Genomic DNA, 26,979 nt, shown 5'->3' on the forward strand with positions numbered 1-26,979 from the left:
TCGTTGGCGGAGGCTCGGGCACGCGCACGCATAACGTTGATCACGTGCGTTCGGACGTATCACGCGCAGCACCACATGGAGCACAGGAGGCATCCTCGGAGTCAGTAGCAGTGAGAGAATGGCGCAGGTACAGGCGCGTTTCTTTACCAAAAACAAGAGGTGAGAGCGGCTGGAGGGAAGCGGCGCGGCGGAAACCGAGTCCGAGTGTTTGCGTGGAGGGCGCTGCGAACGAAAACGTAAACCGCTGGGGCGCTTGACGCGTCGCCTAATGCGACCGAGGGGGTACAGTCAGCGGGGTTGGGGTTGGAGTTGGAGTTGGAGTTGGAGTTGGGGTTTGGGTTTGTGACTGGATGAGCGACCTCGACCGGGGTGCGGGTCTGTCTTAGTGACCGGGTGCACAGACATCGTCAGATAGCGTACGTTACAGCAGGGTGCGCGACTTGTGACGGGGCCCATTCGGGAATTGAGCTGCTTTTACCGGTGGGGTCGCATTGCAGGTCCAGCTAATCTACTTTCCGAATTGGTGTCTGTGTATGTTGGCTCAATGGACATTAAAGTGGAGGGCATCAGCCGTGTGAGGAAGTTCTGAACTGGAGCAGATCGGAGTGGAGCGATCCGCAGGATGTTCTCGTTTTCCCAAAGTTAGCGGTGGCCAACGTGAATGATTTTTTGGACGATAAAAGTAACTATGACCATATCCAGCAAGTTCTGTACAACAGGACGGTGATCTGGAGGGCTGCAGTGACTGCGGGCTTTCCTTCCAAACAGTTTCATTATTAGCAGCCAGTTAAATGTTAATGGCACATGCTAGCTTGTGGAAGGTTATTCATACCACTATTAAAGAACCTAAGAAATTTGACAAACGAGTGGAGACCAAAGGGTTCGCTTCCCGGTTCCTCCCTGTGTGGATAGCGCTTTGAGTACTGAGAAAAGCGCTATATAAATGTAATGAATTATTATTATTATTATTTATTATTATTCAGTCCGTCAAGTCCGTCTGTTTAGCTAATAGCTAACCTGTCCCCGTATCTCATTCAGATTTTTCTTAAAGGTGGTCGTTGTTTCTGCTTCAGCTCCATGTCTTGGTAGTTTTGTTCCAAAATATCATAACTCTTTGTGTAAAGAAGTGCTTCAGTTTTGAATGCACTTTCTCTTAATTTCCACTGATGTTCTCGAGTACCTGATTCACCATTAAGCTGAAAGAATATTGCTGGATCAACTTTATCAATGCCTTTGAGGATTATGCCTGTATGTCAACAGCAGCTGGTGGACTAACACTAAGATTCATACCTAGTGGCATGGATCGTGGACTATCTTAAAGACAGACCTCAGTATGTGCGTCTTGGGAACTGCACGTCTGACATTGTGGTCAGCAACACAGGAGCGCCACAGGGGACTTTACTTTCTCCAGTCCTGTTCAGCCTATATACATCGGACTTCCAATACAACTCAGAGTCCTGCCACGTGCAAAAGTTCGCTGATGACACTGCTATCGTGGGCTGCATCAGGAATGGGCTGGAGGAGGAGTATAGGGACCTAATCAATGACTTTGTTAAATGGTGCGACTCAAACCACCTACACCTGAACACCAGCAAAACCAAGGAGCTGGTGGTGGATTTTAGGAGGCCCAGACCCCTCATAGACCCAGTGATCATCAGAGGTGACTGTGTGCAGATGATGCAGACCTATAAATATCTGGGAGTGCAGCTGGATGATAAATTAGACTGGTCTGCCAATACTGATGCGCTGTGCAAGAAAGGACAGAGCCGACTATACTTCCTTAGAAGGCTGGCGTCCTTCAACATCTGCAATAAGATGCTGCAGATGTTCTATCAGACAGTTGTGGAGAGCGCCCTCTTCTACGCAGTGGTGTGCTGGGGAGGCAGCATAAAGAAGAGGGACGCCTCACGCCTGGACAAACTGGCGAGGAAGGCAGGCTCTATTATAGGCATGGAGCTGGACAGTTTAACATCTGTGGCAGAGCGAAGGGCGCTCAGCAGGCTCCTATCAATTATGGAGAATCCACTGCATCCACTTAATAGTATAATCTCCAGACAGTGGAGCAGCTTCAGCGACAGACTGCTGTCACCGTCCTGCTCCACTGACAGACTGAGGAGATCGTTCCTCCCCCAAACTATGCGACTCTTTAATTCCACCCGGGGGGGTAAACGTTAACATTTAACATTATACATAGTTATTGTCTGTTTTTCACCTGTATTATTATCATTCTTTAATATTATTTATTGTATCAGTATGCTGCTGCTGAAGAATGTGAATTTCCCATTGGGATTAATAAAGTATCTATCTATTTATGCTTGCTGCATAAGCGCCATAAGTTGCTGCATCCACAGTTCCAACTTAGAAGCATTGTTTGAACTCTGGATTGCATTTCTCTCGAATTTGGCATTTGAACTTAGACTTGTTTGAAGTACGAGACACCACTATACCTGGATGAGGTCTCCATGCAGTCCTCTTCTCAAAACTGAACAGGTTTAACGCTCTATGTCTTTCAGAATAGGAAATGTCCTTAAAGTCCTGGGGTGTGCCTGGTTGCGCTCCTCTGCACAGCCTCAGGTGCTGCTATGTCTTTCTTGTACTGTGGTGGCCAGAACTGCACACGATACTCCAGATGGGGTCTTAGTAGTGCATTAGATAATTTGAGCATGACTTCAATTGACTTAGGTTCATAAAAACTGTTGGAATTTAACATTTTATTAGCCCTTTTAATTGCTTCTGTGCATTGCCTAGCTGAAGAAAATGTTGTTTCAACATAAACCCCTTTTGGATGAGGAAGGTAACCATTAATATATCCAACAAGTTCTGAACATCAGGACGGTGACTGGAGGGCTGCAGTGGCTGCAGGTTTTCTTTCCAGACACTTTCATTATTAGCGGCCAGTTAAATGCTAATGGCACATACTAGTATATGGAAGACTAGCTAGCTGTCCCCTACTGCCCACGTTGTAATGAAAGAGGACAAGCTTTAAAAATCAATAAAAAAAATTTAAAAAATGTGATTCTGGCCAAGCAGAAGGTAGGTACGCTCCAAAGTCAAACGCTGGCACTGTATTTGATCGTGTTCAGCTCTAAAGGGAGAACATCCCCTGCTTGGGGTACATGACTGTGATATCTCAGCCAATGAGCAGCTATCCTCTAAAACACACGTAGCTCTCATCTCTCCCTCAAAAATGTCAAGCGTTACTTTTTAAAAATCTGTAGATGGTAATGTCTGCTGAACAAACGGGTATCGCTAGCTAAGTGGAAGCGAGGTATGCTCCAACACGTGGCAAGAGGTAGACTGACTCGAATGGAGGGTGGCGCGTGAGGCCTACAGCGTATCTCTCAGATCCCGCGCAAATAAATCTGTACCGCAAGTGAACTATGATACTTAGCGTGATGAGTGTAGTCGTAAAATCAACCGGAATGTTCAAGCAAATTCTAGAAAAAAAACCCGATCTAAATCCATTAAGTAGTTCTCTTGTGAAAAGCAGACAGACGTTTGATTTTATATACAGTGGGTACGGAAAGTATTCAGACCCCCTTCAATTTTTCACTCTTTGTCATATTGCAGCCATTTGCTAAAATCATTTAAATTATTTTTTTTCCTCATTAATGTACACACAGCACCCCATATTGACAGACAAAAAAAAAAAGAATTTTTGAAATTGTTGCAGATTTATTAAAAAAGAAAAACTGAAATATCACATGGTCCTAAGTATTCAGACCCTTTGCTGTGACACTCATATATAACTCAGGTGCTTTCCATTTCTTCTGATCATCCTTGAGATCACCTTCATTTGAGTCCAGCTGTGTTTGATTATACTGATTGTATTGATTAGGAAAGCCACACACCTGTCTATAGAAGACCTTACAGCTCACAATGCATGTCAGAGCAAATGAGAACCATGAGGTCAAAGGAACTGCCTGAAGAGCTCAGAGACAGAATTGTGGCAAGGCACAGATCTGGCCAAGGTTACAAAAAAATTTCTGCTCCACTTAAGGTTCCCAAGAGCACAGTGGCCTCCATAATCCTTAAATGGAAGACGTTTGGGACGACCAGAACCCTTCCTAGAGCTGGCCGTCCGGCCAAGCTGAGCTACCGGGGGAGAAGAGCCTTGGTGAGAGAGGTAAAGAAGAACCCAAAGATCACTTTGGCTGAGCTCCAGAGATGCAGTCTGGATATGGGAGAAAGTTGTAGAAAGTCAACCATCACTGCAGCACTCCACCAGTCAGGGCTTTATGGCAGAGTGGCCTGTCGGAAGCCTCTCCTCAGTGCAAGACACATGACAGCCCACATGGAGTTTGCTAAAAGACACCTGAAGGACTCGGAGATGGTGAGAAATAAGATTCTCTGGTCTGATGAGACCAAGATAGAACTTTTTGGCCTTAATTCTAAGCAGTATGTGTGGAGACAACCAGGCACTGCTCATCACTTGTCCAATACGGTCCCCACAGTGAAGCATGGCGGTGGTAGCATCATGCTGTGGGGGTGTTTTTCAGCTGCAGGGACAGGATGACTGGTTGCAATCGAGGGAAAGATGAATGCGGCCAAGTACAGGGATATCCTGGACAAAAACCTTCTCCAGAGTGCTAAGAACCTCAGACTGGGCCGAAGGTTTACCTTCCAACAAGACAATGACCCTAAGCACACAGCTAAAATAACGAAGGAGTGGCTTCACAACAACTCTGTGACTGTTCTTGAATGGCCCAGCCAGAGCCCTGACTTAAACCCAATTGAGCATCTCTGGAGAGACCTAAAAATGGCTGTCCACCAACGTTTACCATCCAACCTGACAGAACTGGAGAGGATCTGCAAGGAGGAATGGCAGAGGATCCCCAAATCCAGGTGTGAAAAACTTGTTGCATCTTTCCCAAGAAGACTCGTGGCTGTATTAGTTCAAAAGGGTGCTTCTACTAAATACTGAGCAAAGGGTCTGAATACTTAGGACCATGTGATATTTCAGTTTTTCTTTTTTAATAAATCTGCAACAATTTCAAAAATTCTTTTTTTTGTCTGTCAATATGGGGTGCTGTGTGTACATTAATGAGGGAAAAAATTAATTTAAATGATTTTAGCAAATGGCTGCAATATAACAAAGAGTGAAAAATTGAAGGGGGTCTGAATACTTTCCGTACCCACTGTATGTACCAGCTGTGTAAGCCTGTGCAGAAAAAATGCTGGGCTCCCAGAAACCATGGATTCTGGCACTTCGCTCAATCAATCGCATCGGTTGTGCATTAGCGGCTAAGCAAGTTTCTCTTTTGTCAGCGGTTTTACTTTGGTGACAGAGTCGATATATTTGTGCATCATGCTGTAGCCTCGCACGTCGGGCCGGACAGACAGACAGACACACAGTTCTACTCATAAACTTTATATATGTATATCTCTCTTTCTGTCTCTCTCTCTCTATTATAAAAGAAAATCCTGGAATGGAAAGCAAATGCAAAGCTATGATATGTGATCCTCTCGGAAGACAATTTTAAAGACCCGCGAGACCAAAGACGCCACGGTGCAAGACACGCCCTACTTACAAGATAAGACCACGGGCAGAAACAAAAATCAGTAGTGTAAAAGCAGTCAGTCACGCAGCACACACAGCTCCATGGCTCTCAGTGCATATAAAGTGTGTAAGGTCAATACGGTAGAAATTAAATGAATAGGGTAGAAATGAAATGTCGACGACTAAACGAAGATGAAAGAAAAGCGTGGAGTAAAGAGACCCAAATGCGGTGGAGAGAAAAAAATGCTAAAAAGAAAAGCAATAATCTAGGTGCAAATTTAGAAAATAAGGAAAGTGATAATCAGCCCAGAACAAGTGGAATTGAAAACAAAGCACGTCCAATAGGGCTCAGAATTAAAAGATTAGAACTTCATAAACAGGAGCAGCGTTATTCATCCTGCAAGAAAGCGATTTAACCACGCCCGGGCCGGAAATAAAGGACAATTATTGTTTTTACAACATCACGCGAGATAAGGCAGTGAGCCATCATTTAAAACAAGTCCACAGACCTCTAACTAAGCAGTTGTTGGATTGCTTTTGGCAGAAACCCACAATGTGCTCCTGGCTCTTAAAACCGCGACATGCGACAAGCAGAACAGGCCGCTCTCCAGCAGGTTGAAGCCTTTTTTATTTTAAGTGACTGACAGGTCCGATTGAGGGGGGTGGAGTACAGCACGGAGGACTGATAGCGGGGGGAACTGATTGATGCGGTAAGGGGGAGGCGAGACCCGGGGTCGGAGAGGGTGCTAGACAGTTGTGTTTGGGGTTACGAAGTTGGCGATTGTTCAAGTAAAACTTTTGTGACACTTTATTACGTCAGTCGCTACAGTATCAAAAAAAAAAAAAAAGATAGTAAATATCTCATTAGCGCAAACAAAAGGTGATTAATCATCAGAGCTAGGAGTAATTGGAAAAATAGTTGGACAAAGCAAGGTCATCCCACAACGGTTAAAGCAACAACAAGTTTAATTTCAAAGAATACACAATTCGGTCAGGTGTACAGTAATCCCTCGCTATATCGCGCTTCGCCTTTCGCGGCTTCACTCCATCGCGGATTTTATATGTAAGCATATTTAAATATATATCGCGGATTTTTCGCAGCTTCGTGGGTTTCTGCGGACAATGGGTCTTTTAATTTCTGGTACATGCTTCCTCAGTTGGTTTGCCCAGTTGATTTCATACAAGGGACGCTATTGGCAGATGGCTGAGAAGCTACCCAGCTTACTTTTCTCTTTCTCTTGCGCTGACTTTCTCTGATCCTGATGTAGGGGGATTGAGCAGGGGGGCTGTTCGCACACCTAGACGATACGGACGCTCGTCTAAAAATGCTGAAAGATTATCTTCACGTTGCTATCTTTTGTGCAGCTGCATGTCAGCTCGAAGGGCACGTATTGATTTTTGCTTGAAAAACAAACTCTCTCTCTCTCTCTCTCTGTCTCTCTCTCTCTCTCTCTCTCTTTGTCTGCTCCTGACGGAGGGGGTGTGAGCTGCCGCCTTCAACAGCTTTGTGCCGCGGTGCTTCGCATACTTAAAAGCCAAACAGCCCTATTGATTTGTTTGCTAGAGATTGTTTTCTCTATCTATGTGACATTCTGTGCTCCTGATGCGCACTCCTTTGAAGAGGAAGATATGTTTGCATTCTTTTAATTGTGAGACAGAACTGTCATCTCTGTCTTGTCATGGAGCACAGTTTAAACTTTTGAAAAAGAGACAAATGTTTGTTTGCAGTGTTTGAATAACGTTCCTGTCTCTCTACAACCTCCTGTGTTTCTGCGCAAATCTGTGACCCAAGCATGACAATATAAAAATAACCATATAAACATGGTTTCTACTTCGCGGATTTTCTTATTTCGCGGGTGGCTCTGGAACGCAACCCCCGCGATGGAGGAGGGATTACTGTATATTTATGATGATGGAGAAGCGATGCAAATTTTAACAGACGACATGTAAGGTGATGTATACATTCCGCGAATAACATTAGACACCAAAGGAGATCGTGATATGCCATTCATATTAAAATGTTTACAGTTTACCATGAGAATAGCTTTTGCTGACAATTTTACAATGTAGCTGAGCCCAGCACAGAAGCCAATCTGTTGGGTGTAACATTATTTGTTGGGTTACTCTCCTTCTGCAATACCCTTGAGACTTTGTGAGAAAAGCGCTAGATAAATGTAAAGAATTATTATATTTATTATTATTATATCATGACCACCCAACCACCTTGTATGTCAGATTCCCCCTTTAATGTTTTGAGCTGCGGACATGCAAGGCCAGCCAACCAACAAGCAGACCCACGTGATCCTATTTGCAGCTGTGTCCATCACACAATATGTCTTAAAACTTTGAAAAGAACAATTTGGAAGTCTGAGAGATATCAACCTGCTCTGGTCCATAGAACAAGTGTATAATACTGTGTGTGTGCGTGCATATCTATTAGCAGTATGTATGTGTATTATGTACAAGGTTTGACAAACTAATTCCCAGAATGAATCAGTGGAAGAAATGTGTGTGTGTGTGTGTGTGTGTGTGTGTGTGTGTGTCTGTGCAGTAGCAGCTGTTGTCACATTCAAAGTCAGACGACGTTGCCATTGCTGAAACTCTCCTTCTGCAATACCCTTGAGTCCCATTGTCACGCTACTCTGTCAGCAATGCCTGAAAATTTTTGTCCTTTCATGTCGGTTTATTTTTTTTTGGGAAGAGCCAGAAATCGCAAGGGGCTAAGTCAGGTGAATCGGGTGGATGATCCAATTAAGCAGGAAGCTGCAAACGCTGAGCAAAGGCGGAATGGTAGCTCTGAGGCTTAGGATCTACGCTGGTATCCGGAAGTTTGCCAGTTCAAATCCTCGTTACTGCCAATAGAGATCCTGCTCTGTTGGGACATTGAGCGAGGACCTTAAACATGCAATTGCTCCAGGAGTGCCGTACAATGGCTAACTATGTGCTCTGACCCCAAGGGGTGTGCGAAAAATAAATTGCTAATACAAGAATGGTAAAAGGTGAAATAAAAAAGAACAAGAAGACATCACGGCTTGAGGCTTTGTCATGGTGGATGGTCCACTACTGGTGTCATCGTTCACGTTTTCTCATTCCTGCTTGAACCTCTTGTGCCTGTCAAAGACGCTTGACTTTTTCATAGCATCCTCTCCATACGCCATATTCAACAGTTCTAGTGTTTCAGTGGCACTTTGTAGCACGGGGTGACACCACATGGCAGTTTCAGGAATTACATTGGCACACCTTCCACATACAGTGGATTGAGAAATTATTCCAACTCTCTTCCATTTCTGCACTCTCATTGTGTTCCAGATTTCATTTTAAATGGATATATTTGCAATTTTTGTCAATCAATGTACACTCAATAACGCGGAATGATGAAGTGAGAATAAAATTTAAAAAGATTTAGGAATTTACCTCTCACAGTCCAAAGACATGCAGGTTAGGTGCATTGGCGGTCCTAAATTGTCCCTAGTGTGTGCTTGGTTGTGTGTGTGTGTGCCCTGCGGTGGGCTGGCACCCTGCCCGGGGATTTGTTCCTGCCTTGCGCCCTGTGCTGACTGGAATTGGCTCCAGCAGACCCTCGTGACCCTGTGTTAGGATATAGCAGGTTGGACAATGACTGACTGACCAAAAAAAAAAGAAAAGTGCACAGTTGCTGACCGGAAAAGAAAAAGCAAGGCAAACCCACGGAGTAGCTGACAGGAAAAGAAGCATGGCAAGCAGGTTAGTCAGGCCGACTGATCGATTTCATTGAAAGCACCCATCACACACACTCGGAGAGCAGTAGAAAGTCCTATGTGACCACCAAATTGGATTTGCGGACTTTGGGTTCATTGAGCTTGCGGCACGTCTGTCAGACAGAGAGGCCACTCGCCGACATTTTGAAGTGTGTTTTGTTCCAGATTGACTTTTATTTGATTCAAAAGATGTTGGGAAAAGATTTTCTAACTGTATTTTTTTCTTCTGTTTAAAACACTCTGTTGAAATATTTTAGACCAGTAACAGCGCAATGCCGTAACGATAACGTACAGTGAATCCACTTAACTTGAGCATTCCTAGTTTTCCTCCTCTTTCTCTGTATGTTTATCATTCGCTTGTAACAATTTGTCTTGAGCACTAACCTGAGACAATTGCTACCACTAATTCGTCCTAGGTTACGGCAGATGATAAAAGGATAGGCCAATATCACACCCCCAATAAATTTCCCGTATACCCTTTATTCTACTCAAAACAGTCCCTTAATACCAGTGCATTTATAGCCCACAACAAAAACAACATTTATTTCTATAGCACATTTTCATACAAAAAGTAGCTCAAAGTGCTTTACATAATGAAGAAAAGAAAAATAAAAGACAAAATACAAAATTAAAATAAGACAACATTAGTTAACATAGAAAAGGAGTAAGGTCCGATGGCCAGGGTGGACAGAAAAAAAACAAAAAAAACTCCAGAAGGCTGGAGAAAAAATAAAATCTGTTGGGGTTCCAGGCCACGAGACCATCCAGTCCCTCCTGGGCATTCTACCTAACATAAATGAAATAGTCCTCTTTGTAGTTAGCGTTCTCACGGAGTCACTTGATGGTGATGGTCATACAGACTTCTGGCTTTTAATCCATCCATCGTTGTTGGAACATCATGGTGCTTTGGGTAGATCACCACCAAAAGGACACCGGAAAAGGAAACAGAAGAGAGAGTAGGAGTTAGTACAGATTCTGAATGAATAGTTATTATAATGAATTGGATATACAGAGTATCAGGATTAAATTACAGTGAAGTTATGAGAAGGCCATGTTAAAGTAATGTGTTTTCAGTAGTTTTTTAAAGTGCTCCACTGTATTAGCCTGGCGAGTTCCTGCTGGCAGGCTATTCCAGATTTTAGGTGCATAACAGCAGAAGGCCGCCTCACCACTTCTTTTAAGTTTTGCTCTTGGAATTCTAAGCACACTCAGTTGAGGATCTGAGGTTACGATTTGGAATATAAGGTGTCAGACATTCCGATATATAAGAATATATATATAGTCAATATCTATCCTCACATTACATCAAATAAACAGCAAAAAGAAATATAATCCCTTACACATGCACCCCGCCACCCTGAAATAACCCTTTTATTGCAGCGCCACAAATATATACATATATATATATATATATACACAATAACAATATTCATTCCCCCAGTTCCCCTTCCAGAGATGATAAATACAGTGGTGTGAAAAACTATTTGCCCCCTTCCTGATTTCTTATTCTTTTGCATGTTTGTCACACAAAATGTTTCTGATCATCAAACACATTTAACCATTAGTCAAATATAACACAAGTAAACACAAAATGCAGTTTGTAAATGGTGGTTTTGATTATTTAGGGAGAAAAAAAAATCCAAACCTACATGGCCCTGTGTGAAAAAGTAATTGCCCCCCTGAACCTAATAACTGGTTGGGCCACCCTTAGCAGCAATAACTGCAATCAAGCGTTTGCGATAACTTGCAATGAGTCTTTTACAGCGCTCTGGAGGAATTTTGGCCCACTCATCTTTGCAAAATTGTTGTAATTCAGCTTTATTTGAGGGTTTTCTAGCATGAACCGCCTTTTTAAGGTCATGCCATAGCATCTCAATTGGATTCAGGTCAGGACTTTGACTAGGCCACTCCAAAGTCTTCATTTTGTTTTTCTTCAGCCATTCAGAGGTGGATTTGCTGGTGTGTTTTGGGTCATTGTCCTGTTGCAGCACCCAAGATCGCTTCAGCTTGAGTTGACGAACAGATGGCCGGACATTCTCCTTCAGGATTTTTTGGTAGACAGTAGAATTCATGGTTCCATCTATCACAGCAAGCCTTCCAGGTCCTGAAGCAGCAAAACAACCCCAGACCATCACACTACCACCACCATATTTTACTGTTGGTATGATGTTCTTTTTCTGAAATGCTGTGTTCCTTTTACGCCAGATGTAACGAGACATTTGCCTTCCAAAAAGTTCAACTTTTGTCTCAACTTTTTGCCCAGTCTCTTTCTTATGGTGGAGTCGTGAACACTGACCTTAATTGAGGCAAGTGAGGCCTGCAGTTCTTTAGACGTTGTCCTGGGGTCTTTTGTGACCTCTCGGATGAGTCGTCTCTGCGCTCTTGGGGTAATTTTGGTCGGCCGGCCACTCCTGGGAAGGTTCACCACTGTTCCATGTTTTTGCCATTTGTGGATAATGGCTCTCACTGTGGTTCGCTGGAGTCCCAAAGCTTTAGAAATGGCTTTATAACCTTTATCAGACTGATAGATCTCAATTACTTCTGTTCTCATTTGTTCCTGAATTTCTTTGGATCTTGGCATGATGTCTAGCTTTTGAGGTGCTTTTGGTCTACTTCTCTGTGTCAGGCAGCTCCTATTTAAGTGATTTCTTGATTGAAACAGGTGTGGCAGTAATCAGGCCTGGGGGTGGCTACGGAAATTGAACTCAGGTGTGATACACCACAGTTAGGTTATTTTTTAACAAGGGGGCAATTACTTTTTCACACAGGGCCATGTAGGTTTGGATTTTTTTTCTCCCTAAATAATAAAAACCATCATTTAAAAACTGCATTTTGTGTTTACTTGTGTTATATTTGACTAATGGTTAAATATGTTTGATGATCAGAAACATTTTGTGTGACAAACATGCAAAAGAATAAGAAATCAGGAAGGGGGCAAATAGTTTTTCACACCACTGTATATCCACATTTGTCCACAGTTCTGCCCCGCAACTGCCGGCAGGCAAAATGAGGAGTCCTGAAAATTGCGGACTACAAGCACAATCACCTCTTCGTCATAAAAGACCTACAGTCAGTCTTGCTCCATGATACAATATGGTAAGTCCTTTGCAATAGCTCACCTGAGTCTGTAGGAATTAGCAGAACGTTCGATTCCCCGATCAAAAGAAGACCTTCCACCTTCTGAGAGGACTGTAGGAGCTCCTAGACTTCTTACATGGCCAGTGCAGTAGCTGATCTGTTTTTTTAATTATCCGATGCTCTTTTTTCCCTCCTCCTTCTCTTCTCTCTTTAAAACGGCGCGCTTTATGCAAATCACTCCCCGAAAAAACAGTAAAACCGGAAGTTCCACCTCTGGGGCACTGCTGTCAATCTCTGGCTGTAAGAATGTTCCCCACAACACCCGATCGACAGCAGAAAACATATTATCTTTATGTGGCAGCGCTACACGCGTGCTCAGAGGTTGATGCGCTTGCTGCTTCCTGAGCAGCTCTTCTTTTCTCCACCCTAGTGGCCCGCTGCTTCTCTTCTTTCGTCGGCATCTTTACGCGTTAAAACTGATTACCGTAGATATTCACGTATAAGTGGGGCCTTGTAAACCCGAAAAATCGATCATAAAATCAGACCCGTTCAAAAATACACTTAATTTTATTTCTTCTTGCCTCCTCCAATCTCTCCTCAGTTTCTCAGACACATCGAATTTTGTTGCAGTAGTGCAGTTACCAATTTCTTTCGCCACTTCAACAACTTTTAATTGAAAACCAGCTTGATATTTTCTTCTGATCGAACGCTCCATCATAGATAAGGGATGCTCTTACGATAAAGGTGTATGAGGGTGCGAGATACAATTAAAAAACACGAAACAGTACAAACGTCACTTCGGAATAGTTCAAGTATTACTGTGTGGTCACGTAGGCACAATACATAGAAAACAAAAGGCCGTGTGCGCTGTCATTACTCTGTCAGGTGGGTGTTAGCATATCATAATCTCCTGGACCAATAGCACGCGTTTTCCGCATTTGATTTATTTGACTGACATTATAAAATACCAGAAATTATACTATAAAATCAAGTCCCGACTTATCCGTGAGTGTATACGGTAAGTTAGTATTTGTGTTGCAATTACTTAGTACATTTTCCTTAATTTTTCATTTAAGCTGGCACTTGAGGCAGATTGAAGACCTAAGAATGATTTAAGATATGAAGAGGTAGGGGAAGTGACGGCGAAAGTGGAAGGGAATGAGAACGGCACCTGTACACATGCGCCTCACGACCGCCCTGCTGGCCGCTTCCGAGAGTTGATTCTACAATAAAATAAAATAAAAATAAAGAGGAATAACCTTGGATGTCAAGCATCACCCCGATAGTAGGCATCACGTAGTATATGTGTACCAAATTTCAGGTTAATAGTTCAAACGGTTTGCGAGCTACAGGTGATTTAATAATACAGCGTATTATATAAGAAGATACTAAACCTATTTATAAATAATCGAAATGCACCACCATTCTGTTAGTACAGTCGGTGTTCAGTTTTGTACGGAATTCTTTTTTTACTGGAAAGTTCCATGTACTCAGTTATTTGCTTTGGTATCGTTTTGACATCAGCACTGAGGTGTGAAAGCTGGCATCGGGTACCAAAGCGAACATTTTAATGTTGATCTGACGCTGACTCGGAGGAGGGAGTTAGCGCTGGGCACAGGAAAAGCCTAGAAATGCACATTCAGTACAGCAAATATTACAGAGTTGGGGAGAGGAATGAAGTGAACTTCTGTATCATATGATGGAAGGCATAGCAGAGTTTACAGCGGGCACTAAAGGGTACAGCAGAAGATCAGTTAAACATGGAGTGCCAATCTGAAAAGCGTGGGCCTTCAAGCATATCTTGAAACAACTGAAGGAGTGTTTCTTGAAAATTGCTTGGGGGGGAGGGTCTTGCAGGGGAGACCAAGAAGCCCTTTGGTTGGGGGGGGTCTTACGGAATTGTATGTATTATAGTTCAGTCTGTTTTAGATTTTTTTGTTTAGGTTTTTCTTCTTGCTCTTTTGTTAGTATTTGGGGGGTTTTCTTGGCCGTAGAATTCACTTCAGTTAGTTTTTTTGCTTTGCACCCTCCCCCCACAATAACCTGTCGTCTGTGGGGGAGGAGCAAAACTTTAGATTTGTCAAAAATTTCGATCTCCGGTTTTCGGCGGATCTCGACGTTTTACTGTCCCCTTATACCAAAAACATCAATGTCTCGATAATGAGTTTGTGTCTGTGTGTCACAATTTCTTGAGGACGGTCTTGGAGCTAAAATGGCTGGATGGAAAAAATACTAAACTCAAAACTTAAGCCTGTTATGTGATGACGATGTGCTGATTAGTTTTTTAACCAAATCGTACACGAGAAAGAGGCCCTCGAGAGGAACCGTCAAATGCTGTAATTCTGCAATTAATGATGAATTCTTCTCGTCAAGTGCTATCATAGTGACCCATTTTATGATCCGAAAGATCTGCATCAGAGCGGTAAATAATTCCTGAAATGTTATAGAATAGTTTAGGTGACTTGGTTCTTTGGATGCAAAGCCTACTGATGTTCATGTACAATTTTTTTTTTTAGTTTTTATGTAATGGGGTCAAAATGATTTAATATCTTTTACCCCCCCCCCGAAATTAATTGTGTAAAGGAGCTACCATGTTGTCTGGTTTGTGTTTAACTGGAGGTGCATGGTGTAGGTCATCCCTGGTCTTTTGGTTTCGGCACTTTCTGGGTGTCCAAGATTACGGATACCATTCAATCTTTGTGTGCTTTTCTTTTCTGTTTTCCGGCTATGAACTTGAGACCTCATATTTCTGATGGAAGCGTAATTTCTAACTTTGGTTTGCCACTTTGGTTTAGTGGTGTCCTGGTTGTGATCTTTTTGTACCAGTTTTAACTACACCTCATCTTCTGTTCTCTTGTCCCTTTCCCCACCATGTTCCATTACTGGCAGAACAGTATGAGGCAAACAGTGACAGAAGGGACCCTAGAGGTTTAAAGTGGTACCAGAGTTCTGCAAATGATTTCATACGATGTGAGATACAAGTGCAGTCGAGCTACTGAAAGGGTGAGGCTTCCTTTGCGTGGTGTTCCAGAATTCAGCTTGGTGAAAAGAGAACCATTTTTACACAGCAGCAGAGGAGTTGGTGAAGATGGATGAGTTTAAATTCCTGGGATGAACAGTACAGAACAGAGTGACGGAGAGTGTGGAAGAGAGGTGAAGAAGAGAGTGCAGGCAGGGTGGAGTGGCAGGAGAACACTGTCAGGGGTGATTTGTGACAGACTGGTATCAGCAAGAATGAAAGGGGAGGTCTACAGGGCGGTAGAGAGACCATGTATATTATATGGGTTGGAGACTGTGGCACAGAGCTGGAGGTGGCAGAGTTAAAGATACTAAGATTTGCATTGGGTGTGATGGGGATGGACAGGATTAGAAATGAGGACATTAGAGGGTCTGCTCAGGTTGGACAGTTGAGAGACAAAGTCAGAGAGGCGAGATTACGTTGGTTTGGACATGTGCAGAGGAGAGATGCTGAGTATACCGAAAGAAGGGTACTAAGGATAGAGCAGCCAGGAAAGAGGAGAAGAGGAAGGCCTAAGAGAAGGTTTATGGATGTGATGAGAAGTGGACATGCAGGTGATGGGTGTAACAGAACAAGATGGAGAGGAGATGGAAAAAGATGATCTGCTGTGGTGACCCCTAATGGGAGCAGCTGAAAGAAGAAGTAGGGGCGTACCTTTTATACAATCGTTATTCAAATTCACTTCGCATAATTGTGAAACAAGTGATGACATGCTTATTGATGAGTTCTCTGTAGCTGTGATGAAGTGCTTCCCTGTTTAAGTTCTGTACTTCGCTATCAGGCAGTTACAAATACCCTTGGTGATGTGGACTTTATTATGAATCTGCCCTCTGTTACCCCGGGGGAGAAACGGTCTTGAAAATACTCTCTCCCCTGGTTCTTCCATAATCGAGGTGTCCCGGCTGTCCGCCACAATGGACATAGGGAACTGCCATCTTTCCCATCAGTCTTACAAAAGCACAGAGATCCCCACACTCAGCCCCACCAGACCTAATGTTGTTTCTTTGGATTTGTTTCTTTCAGGTATTCAGTGGATGACATTCCTTTTTCCATTCCTGCATCTTCACAAACTCAGGATCTAAGCAATGTCATCAACAAGCTGCTGGAGTCCAAGAAGGGTGAGCGTCCTCAGTGTGTGCCCATGTGTTTGAAAGCGGGTGCCAAGCTAACCAGACCTGAACGGCACAGAAGAGCGTGACTTTCCAGAGCTGTGCTCCACTTGAATCGTTGTTGTATTTCAGTGCCCTTGCACAAGTAGCTCGGCTGCCCCTCCATCCACACTAGAGGTGGTCTTGGCAGTCCTTCACTGACTTTCAAATTAAACCTACGGTTTATATAGACACTAGGACAGATAGCTTGAAGAGGTCTATTATTTTTTTACATTTAAGATGTCTCACTTAAAGGTTTTCCAATGATGTGTCTGTCCTGGTGCCTATATAAACACGGGGAACTCCAGTTTCTGTATTCCATCTTGCCTGAAGAAGGGGTCTGAGTTGCTTCGAAAGCTGGCATATTGTAATCTTTTTAGTTCGCCAATGAAAGGAGTCATTTTGCTTGACTTCTCACTTCATTCACGATGGATAACACGGTACAACACCCTAGTACTACAGTTTACATTGGAAACAGCAGGTGGTGGGCAAGGCTGGACTGGTCCTTGATGGTGGGAGGTATCTGGTGAATGGCCTGCCACAGTTTTGTTTGCCTATGACGTTAAGTTTGGGTGTCTGTAGATATTGGCCTGGTTGCACGGTTTGTGAGCCTTTGTTGTCCTTCCGATTATGGTTTCCCAACTTGGCAAGGATTCACCTTCCCTCCCAGTCAGGGCGCCAGTCCATCTAGCCATGCCACTTACGAGGTGCAAAGTCTCCTTCCAAATGCAGTGCTCCTCGGTAGATCAACGTGTAGCCAAGGGTGGTCTCAGAAGTGGCGACATCCAGGTGGCACCACCCACAGAACAATTATAATAGTAATAATAATAATATCTACAGTTATTTGTAGAAGACAAATAATAGGCAATATTCACAGAAAACACATAATTAGAAATTAACATGGAAAAAATAATTTTAAATAAACCAAGAAGTCCTAAAAGAAGAACATGAACAGAAGCCAGGGAGCACAACTTGGCTGAAATGTAAGTCACATTTTTAAAACGTTGCAAGAAAGATTCTGCTCCTTCTTCCTCATACACCCGATGCTTTCCGAGTTAGAGACCCCAAATTCAAGGCCCTGAGTGATTTGTTGTCAGCGACTCCTGAGCGCTGAATCCCTGCAGGAGATGTGGACAGGTTAGCTGGTGCTCACTTTTCAGTTTTGTTCTGCCAGGTGTCCCTGCTAATCCATAGCTCTCTCTGTTGCAGATGACCACCAACATGTGGAGTTTGACTTCCTCATCCGGGAGCAGTTCCTGCGCATGTCACTGGGCAAACACATCGAGACGGAGAACATCTCGACGGTAGGACACCCGCACCCTAGTTTGCCACTTGCTTACCTTGGTACACCTGCCATTGTGACCGCCTCCTATCTTTGACTTTCTGTTCCAGGAAGATGTGTTGGAGATTGAGTACATCGAGAAGAGCATCGCCCCACAGCCAGAGGAGTGCATGATGCACGATGATTGGGTCAGTGCTGTTGATGCAACTGCAGACTGGTAGGTGAGGGGCACAGAGGCCCAGTGCCATTTATTTAGTGCTGTGTTTGGCCCTCACTTATGGCTGAACTTGCCTTCTAGGATACTCAGTGGCTCCTATGACAAAACAGCTAGGATCTGGACATCTGAAGGGAAGGCTGTCATGACCATTGGAGGACACCTGGATGTGGTCAAAGATGTTGCCTGGGTACAGAGAGGTGGGCATCTTTTTTTTTGATGAATCACTTCCCCAGAAATTTAATTCAGTACAATGTCTGATTGGTATGGTGCCAGTTACTTTTCCCAAACCCCCTTTTTGTTTACCATTTTATATAATGAAGGTAAAGTGCAGCAGTATGCCCTAAAAACTGCCATGCAGCCACCATTTAGATCTGTCACTTTATTAATCCACGTTTACTTCAAAGTGGTGCCCTACACTAACATGTAACGTTGCTTTCTAATGCCTCTTGTGGACATTTGCAGCACAGCAGTGCCTCCTTCATTTTCTTTCGTTTTTTGTGTGTACTCAAGACTCAGTGCTTCATTCGTCCATCTGTTAGTGCGATGCTGTTTAGCAAATTGATGGCAGTTAACTTTGAGTTTATTAAAGCTCTGCAAAGAACAAATGACATGAACTGATCTCAGCTAACAACGCCACAACTACAGATGTCCTGCAGAGGGGCACTTTGGTGTCCAGCAAGGGAGGGATAAGCTCCATAAATAAACCGAGGTTAATGTTGGGAAGTGCACTGTGGGCTGTGGTGGTTTTAGTTCCATTTTTAGGTGTATTCCATATAATTCAAAAAGCACCTACTGTAGTTGCCATGTCTGTCTGTACACCTGAAAGAACTCGGAACAAGTGAGCTGTTGTTGCCAAAATTTGGCTTAGTTGTTCTTCAGGGAAATGAGTCAGGACAGTTCAATTTCATTGAGATATCTGCAGTAGAATGCGCTGTACAAAGTTGTGAAATTTCAAAACTTCCCATTAAAAAGTATTGGCCAATTTGCAAACTCCTCTGTGTCAAAGCAGAACAACATTCTGTGGCGACTTTAATTATGGAATAGTTAAAGGTTTTAAATTTACCTTGAGAGCAATCATTTTGACTTGTATATTTTGTCAATTTTACACTCTACCTCATCTGATGGTCACTACAGACTGCAAAATAGTGAAACACCTGCAGAGTCGCACGCCCTGCCTGATGTGTCATCCATAGATGCGCCAGCACAGCGGATTCAGTTGTGGCACATCGGGTCCCCTACTGCTTGAAATTTATAGTGAGCAAGCGGCAAGATGTTCATAAAAGTAAATAATCATGAGTGGTCTCCCCTCAACTTTCTTGTATACTCGGATATGGGGATGGATATTTGAGGAGTAAACAGCAAGACAATGATTATAATATTATAGTATGTACATTAAAGAACCATCAATAACAAATCAAATTAATAATATATCGAACAATTATTATAAAAATAAAGTTGAATAAATTGGACTCTGCTGCTGCATGGATAAAAGGTAAAGTACCACTTCCGGTTAATGGAAATGGCCCAAAATTTGATAGAAATCTACGTTTTGTACCTAATAATAACCGAATTTCCCCTTGGGATTAATAAAGTATCTATCTACCTACAAGTATTAGATAGATAGATAGATAGATACTTTATTAATCCCAAGGGATATATAAATTTTTTAAAATTTATATATTTAAAACTTATATTTATATATAAATATAAAAATATATATAAATTTTGTATGCAAAATTTGGTTGACCGAAGTGAAAGCGAACTCATGTTAGTGAAAGTTATCGTGTTTACATATACATGGGGCGGAGTGGTGGCTCTGAGGCTAAGGATCTGCACCAGTATCCCGAAGGTTGCCGGTTCGAATCCCTGTCACTGCCAAAAGAGATCCTGTAATTGCTCCAGGGGCGCTGTACAATGGCTGACCCTGCGCTCTGACCCCAAGGGGTATGCGAAAACTAACAAATTCCTAATACAAGAAATTGTATAAGGTGAAATAAAGAACAAAAAAATATACACACACATACAGACACACACGGACTCGGAGGTCTAAAACGTCAAGATTCATAAAAAAAAATCGATAACAATACTTTCCCTGTACTTCGTATACGAGAAAGTAAAAACAATACAAGCAACTTAAGTTGGGTAGAAATTTCTGAAAGTGGAAATGACTATCTGCTACTTGTGGCTCGTAACTCGTTATGTTGCAGTGAATAAAGGAGTATTCAAGATCTCCGTTACGCTAAAAAGAACTTCACGGTGGCATTGTGTGCAGATCAGGTTGGTTCAAATATGGCGTGACACTGTCATTTATCAGCAAAGCTGATTACAAAGTCTAATTACAAATTGAAGAGTGAGAGGTACCATAAGTTGATGAGTCGTATTCAGCAGTAATATGACTTGACAAGTCAGGAGTTGGAGATTTTGTGTACCAATTCCACATCCCTGAGTGCAACATCTTTTTAATTTCCTCCACGTTTTACTCTGTGTATGTTGTACACTCACTGGCCACTTTATTAGGTACACCTGTTCGACTGCCTGTTGATGCAAATATCTATTCAGCCAATCACGTGGCAGCAATTCGATGCATTTCAGGTTGTCTTGACAAGGTCTACATGCCGATGACGTTCAAATCGAGAATCAGAATGGCAAACAAAGGTGGTTGAAGTGACTTTGAATGTGGCATGGCTGTTGGTGCCAGATGAGCTGCTCTAGGGGTTTACCTAGAATGGTCCAAAAAGGGAAACTATCCAGTGAGCGTCAGTTCTCATTGATGCCGAAGGTCAGAGGAGAATGGCCAGACTGGTTCAAGCTGATAGAAAGGCAGCTGCGATTCAAATAAGCACTCATTACAAACGAGATATGCAGACGAGCATCTCTGAACACACAACACATTGAACCTTTAAAGCAAGTTGGGGGCTGCAGCAGCAGGAGACCACACCAGGTGCCACTCCTGCCAGCGAAGAGCAGGCAACTGAGGCTACAATTCACACGAGCTCACCAAAATTGGACAATAGAAAATTGGTAAAATGTTGCCTGGTCTGACGAGTCTGGATTTCTGCTGCGACGTTCGGATGGTAGGGTCAGAATTTGGTATTGACAACTTGAAAGCATTGATCCATCCTGCCTTGTATCAACAGTTCAGGCTGGTGATGGTGTGCTGGATATTTACTTGGCACACTTTGGGCTCCTTAGTACCAAATGAGCATTGTTTAAATGCCACAGCCTACCCGAGTATTGTTGCTGACCATGTCCATCCCTTTAAGACCGCAGTGTTACCCGTCTTCTGATGGCTTCTTCCACATGCCATGTCACAAAGCTCAGATCATCTCAAACAAGTTTCTTAAGCGTGACGATGAGTTCACTGCACTCAAATGGCTTCCACAGTCACCAGATCTCAGTCCAGTAGAGCACCTTGGGGATGTGGTGTAACGGGAGATTCACATCATGGATGGGCAGCCGACAAATCTGCAGCTACTGCGTAATGCTGTCCTGTCAATTATGGACCAAAATCCCCTAGGAATGTTTCGAGCACCTTGATGACTCTACGCCACAAAGAATTACGGCAGTTCTGAAGGCAAATCTTATAAGGTGGACTGAAGGAAGAAGTGTCTGTGGGATGTGAGCTTAATATGGGTGTGGCCTGCGTAAGGTGGGGCCTCCCGTCATGTCGCGTCTGGGATGTGACCCACTTGTGGGTGTGGCCCTCAGCCTCTAAAACTTGAGGTGCTGTTACGACAGGCAGAGCTCAAGGGGTGTAGTGGTGGCTGAGTGATGGAGTTCTCGGCTGACATCACTAGGAGGCGCTCCTCATGTAGTGCTTAGAGAGGCAGTCACTGCATTGCATGAGCGTAGAACTCCTGGGTGCTCGTGCTGTAAAGACGCTGGTTCTGAAGGTCTTTGTAATTGAGACATTGCAGGTTCATGGCTGCCTGCTGGCAGTGCCCACAGTGCAGATGTCTACTCTTACAGGTTACGGTGTGATCCCACGACAAAACAAAGGACCTTATTGTTGTAGCCTTAATGACACGGACCTTGCGGTGTCAAGAGTGAGGAGTTTGTGACATCAAGGAGGACTTTAAGCTCTCCTTCTTAGCATTGTATGTTTCTCCCACAGATGGCTCCACTTCCCTACTGCTGCTTAGTGCCTCCATGGACCAGACTGCGGTCCTGTGGGAGTGGAATTCGGAGAAGCGGAAAGTCAAGGCCTTGCACTGCTGCCGGGGCCATTCTGGCAGTGTGGAGTCCATCGCAGTGGACAGCAGTAGGACAAAGGTGGGTGTTCTAGTAATGAGGTGCCTGCCTATGTGTGCCGCTTTACTTAGCTCATGCTGGATTGTTTTGTTTTAGTTTTGCAGTGGCTCCTGGGATAGAATGCTGAAGGTCTGGTCAGCAGGTGGGCTTTGCCTTTATTTTCTGTTAAGCTGTATTGGTACCGCTGGCAAGTCTGTGGCAAAAGCTGACTGTTGTGATTTGATTTTTTTAATGTCAGTTCCCTCTGAGGAAGAGGATGTGGCCGAGGAAGTGTCCAGCAGCCGAAGCAAGAAACAGAAAACAGAGCAGTGCGGGTTGACAAGGGTGAGGGCCAGCACTTCCTTGGTGGGCTGCTGTTTGAGTGATCAGCTTTATTAAAAACTCGCTCTCTTTTGTTTGCTTGTCCAGACCCCACTGATGACCCTTTCTGGTCACAATGAGGCAGTCTCCTCTGTGCTGTGGTCCGATACACAGGAGGTCTGCAGTGCATCTTGGGATCACACCATCAAAGTGTGGGACGTGGAGACGGGGAGCTTAAAGAGCACTCTGGTGAGTAGTTGGGATGGGGGGGGGTCCGTTCTCTGTGCCCGGTAGATCACTGCCTGCTGCCCACTCACTGCCTCTGCTCTTCATTTTCTAGACAGGCAGCAAAGTCTTCAACTGCATTTCCTACTCGCCGCTGTGCAGGAGGCTGGCATCAGGGAGTGTGGACCGGCATATCCGCCTCTGGGACACTCGCAGTAAAGGTGTGTGTAGCAGGCCTGTCATCGTGATGGCAGTTGGGCATTGTTAGGTGGCTTGGCTGTTGTCCTGGCAGCTCATCGTCATTACTTTCATGTTTCAGATGGCTCCCTCGTGCAGCTTTCTCTCACTTCCCACACGGGCTGGGTAACGGCAGTGAAGTGGTCCCCAACGCACCCACAGCAGCTTGTCTCCGGCTCCCTGGACAACGTTGTGAAACTCTGGGACACCAGGAGGTTAGTGGCAGAAATGACCTGTTAGAGCCTGGTACTGACCAGGCCTGTTTATTTTATTTTTTTTTTTCCCCTCTCTGAGTGGGCTGTTTCAATCCCCTCCATACCCTTGTCAGGGGATCCTTGTCTGTCTGTCCTCTTCCCTCAGGTGCCCACATACTGCCAGGGCAGGGATCTCAGACTCTGCTCCTGGAGGGCCGCAGTGGCTGCAGGTTTTCATTCTAACTCTTTTCTTAATTAGTAACCTGTTTTTGCTGCTAATTAACTTCTTTTGAATTCATTTTAATGGACTTATTTAAGATTTATTTCCCTGAATTACTTCATTTCTTTCCTTAAATGGCATCCAAACAAATGAAATGTAAAGCGAGTGACCCAAGAGAAGACCAACAAAGTCAGGGCCTCAAACTCCAACTAATTTCACTCCAGCCAGCTGCTTAATTAGGCCCCAAATCTTGTGGTTAATTAAACTCGTTCTTTAATTCCTTGTTGCTGCTGTCATTGTGCAATAAGACTTTTCCAAAATTGTTGATTTTCTCTTTTCTAAGAGTTCTGTTCAAATGTTTTGTGGACCTGAGCAGATCAGCATTCCCGAGACCTTCTTCTTCTTTCAGTTGCTCCCGTTAGGGGTTGCCATAGCGGATCATCTTCTTCCAGCAACAACAACATTTATTTATATAGCACATTTTCATACAAAAAGTAGCTCAAAGTGCTTTACATAATGAATAAAATAAAAATAAAAGACAACATAAGAAATTAAAATAAGACAACATTAGTTAATATAGAAAAGGAGTAAGGTCCGATGGCCAGGGTGGACTGAAAAAACAAAAATAACTCCAGAAAGCTGGAGAAAAAAATAAAATCTGTAGGGGTTCCAGGCCACGAGACCACCCAGTCCTCTCTGGGCATTCTACCTAACATAAATGAAATAGTCCTCTTTGTAGTTAGGGTTCTCACGGAGTCACTTGATGCTGATGGTCATACAGACTTCTGGCTTCCATCTCTTTCTGTCCTCATCATCTTGTTCTGTCACACCCATCACCTGCATGTCCTCTCTCACCTCATCCATAAACCTTCTCTTAGGCCTTCCTCTTCTCCTTTTCCCTGGCTGCTCTATCCTTAGCACCCTTTTCCCAATATACCCAGCATCTCTCCTCTGCACATGTCCAAACCAACGCCATCTCGCCTCTCTGACTTTGTCCTCAACCGTCCAACTTGAGCTGACCCTCTAATGTCCTCATTTCTAATAATCCTGTCCATCCTCATCATACCCAGTGCAAATCTTAGTATCTTTAACTCTGCCATCTCCAGCTCTGTCTCTTGCTTTCTGGTCAGTGCCACCGTCTCCAGCCCATATAACATAGTTGGTCTCACTACCGTCTTGTAGACCTTCCCTTTCTCTCTTGCTGATACCCGTCTGTCACAAATCACTCCTGACACTTTTCTCCACCCATTCCACCCTGCCTGCACTCTCGTTTTCACCTCTCTTCCACAATCCCCGTTACTCTGTACTGTTGATCCCAAGTAGTTAAACTCATCCACCTTTGCCAACTCTACTCCTTGCATCCTCACCATTCCACTGACCTCCCTCTCATTCACACACATGTATTCTGTCTTGGTGGTCCTACTGACCTTCATTCCTCTCCTCTCATATCTCCACCTCTCCAGGGTCTCCTCAACCTGCTCCCTACTCTTGCTACAGATCACAATGTCATCAGCAAACATCACAGTCCACGGGGACTCCTGTCTAATTTCGTCTGTCAACTTGTCCATCAACATTGCAAATAAGAAAGGACTCAGAGCCGATCCCTGATGTAATCCCACCTCCGTCACTCCTACCACAGACCTCACCACTGTCACACATTCCTGAGACCTTCACCTTTCTTTATTTTCAGATATTTTAGACCAGTAACAGCACACTCCACGATAATGTGCAGTGAATACACTTGACTCCTAGTTTTCCTCCTCTTTCTCTGTACGTTTATCATTCGTTTGCTCAGAGGTTGATGCGCTTGCTGTTTCCTGAGCAGCTCTTCTTTTCTCCACCCTAGCGGCCCGCTTCTTCTCTTCTTTCGTCAGCATCTTTTCACGTTAAAACTGATTAAGTCAATGTTCGTATTGCAATTACTTAGTACGTTTTCTTTAATTTTTCACTTAAGTCCTTCAATCTGACTCAAGAATGAATTAGGATATGAAGAGGTAGGGGAAGAGACAGCGAAGGTGGTAGCGATGAGAACGGCGCCCATACGCATGCGCCACATGGCACCCTTGCTGGCGAGAGTTGATTCTACAATAAAATAAAAATAAAAAGAAGAATAGCCTTGGAGGTCAATCATCACCCCGAAAGTGGACAGTATAGGTCACGTAGTATATGTGTACCAAATTTCAGGTCAATAGTTCAAACGGTTTGCAAGCTACAGGTGATTTAAAATCCTGGACAGCCACGGTAGCGTATTATATATAAAAATGGACACCAGATGTTTTGGCTCATTTTTTATCTCATTATTGTTTGGCAGCTAATTAAAGAAAAAGAATCAATTAAGGGGTCTATGAGTCTTCAAGAGCAAGTCAATTAAAATGAATTCAAAAGAGTTCATTAGCAGCAGAAACAGGTCACTAATTAAGAAAAGGGTTAGAATGAAAACCTGCAGCCACTGCGGCCCTCCAGGAGCAGAGTTTGAGAACCCTGTGCTAGGGGGGTTTGTCCCCTTCTTGTTGGTTCTTTGGGACAAGTGAGCAGAGCCTGCTGTGAGGTCCAGCCTTGTGGTCGGTCTCCTGGTCTGCTTGGATGGCCTTTTTGCTCACAGCTTTGCCTTGGGGCTCATTGATGGGGTCTCATTGACAGTCACTGTCTGAGATGTCCCACTCCACTGTGGTGTGGTGGACAGCAGTCCTGTGTGTCATAGGCCTTATGGTGACTGAATCTTGTGTTCTCATTACAGCTGCAAGGCTCCTCTCTATGACATGTCTGCCCATGATGACAAAGTGCTGTGTGTGGACTGGACAGAGCAAGGGGTAAGAGGCTCTTCATGTTGGGCAGATGCCCATTCATACATTAGAACTATTATGGTGAAAATGGGCCATTCAGCCAAGAAAATCTATCAATCTTATTTGCCTAATTTCCCCCAAAAATATATCGTGTTGAGTTTTGAAGTTCCCAATAGTCCCCTATTTCCACCACACTGCTTGGCCAGTTATTTCATGAGTCTGTGGTTCTCTGCATCAAGAAGGTGCTTTTGTCGTTTTTATACAAAATTTCTTCTCAAGTTTTCAGCAGTGCCCCTGTGCTCTTGTTGAAGAAGTTAAAGTAACAGCTGACACTCGTTGTCCTAAAACCTTTCATAAATTTTAAAAACTTCAATTATGTCAGCTAAAAAGATTAAACTCCTTCACTGGACAAAAGTACATGGACACCCAAATATCGCACCTACTGTACATGTGCTTGTTGAACATCCCATGGCAAACCCTGGGCAGTTTATAAGGAGTTGGTCGCAGCTTTATCGGCTGTCACAGCCTCCACTCTTCTTTTCAATCAAATTTTGGACGTGAGTGTGGATATCCACTTCGGTTCAGACACAAGAGCGTACAGTGTATCCAGAAAGTATTTCCAGCGCTTCATCACTTTGTCCACATTTTGTTATGTTACAGCCTTATTCCAAAATGGATTCATTTTTTTCCTCAGAATTCTACACACAACACCCCATAATGACAACGTGAAAAAAGTTTACTTGAGGTTTTTGCATTTTATTAAAAATAAAAAAACTGAGAAATCCCAT

At 43.7% G+C, this 26,979-nt stretch overlaps 1 protein-coding gene across 1 annotated transcript in view; it reads left to right on the forward strand.

The window, feature by feature from the left end:
* The first annotated feature begins 49 nt into the window (after positions 1-49).
* Positions 50-26,979, forward strand: part of LOC114655282 (ribosome biogenesis protein wdr12) — a 29,870-nt gene continuing 2,940 nt past the window's right edge. Inside the window, exons 1-12 of the mRNA XM_028806157.2 lie at positions 50-159; positions 16,358-16,452; positions 17,692-17,786; positions 17,875-17,981; positions 18,063-18,178; positions 22,096-22,253; positions 22,329-22,374; positions 22,471-22,556; positions 22,641-22,781; positions 22,873-22,978; positions 23,077-23,209; positions 26,146-26,218. Of these exons, the coding sequence (XP_028661990.1) occupies positions 119-159; positions 16,358-16,452; positions 17,692-17,786; positions 17,875-17,981; positions 18,063-18,178; positions 22,096-22,253; positions 22,329-22,374; positions 22,471-22,556; positions 22,641-22,781; positions 22,873-22,978; positions 23,077-23,209; positions 26,146-26,218 (1,197 nt within the window). The 5' untranslated portion in view covers positions 50-118. The remainder of the gene's footprint in view (positions 160-16,357; positions 16,453-17,691; positions 17,787-17,874; positions 17,982-18,062; positions 18,179-22,095; positions 22,254-22,328; positions 22,375-22,470; positions 22,557-22,640; positions 22,782-22,872; positions 22,979-23,076; positions 23,210-26,145; positions 26,219-26,979) is intronic.

Source organism: Erpetoichthys calabaricus, chromosome 8 (genome assembly GCF_900747795.2).
Source record: "Erpetoichthys calabaricus chromosome 8, fErpCal1.3, whole genome shotgun sequence".
NCBI classification, from domain to species: domain Eukaryota; kingdom Metazoa; phylum Chordata; class Cladistia; order Polypteriformes; family Polypteridae; genus Erpetoichthys; species Erpetoichthys calabaricus.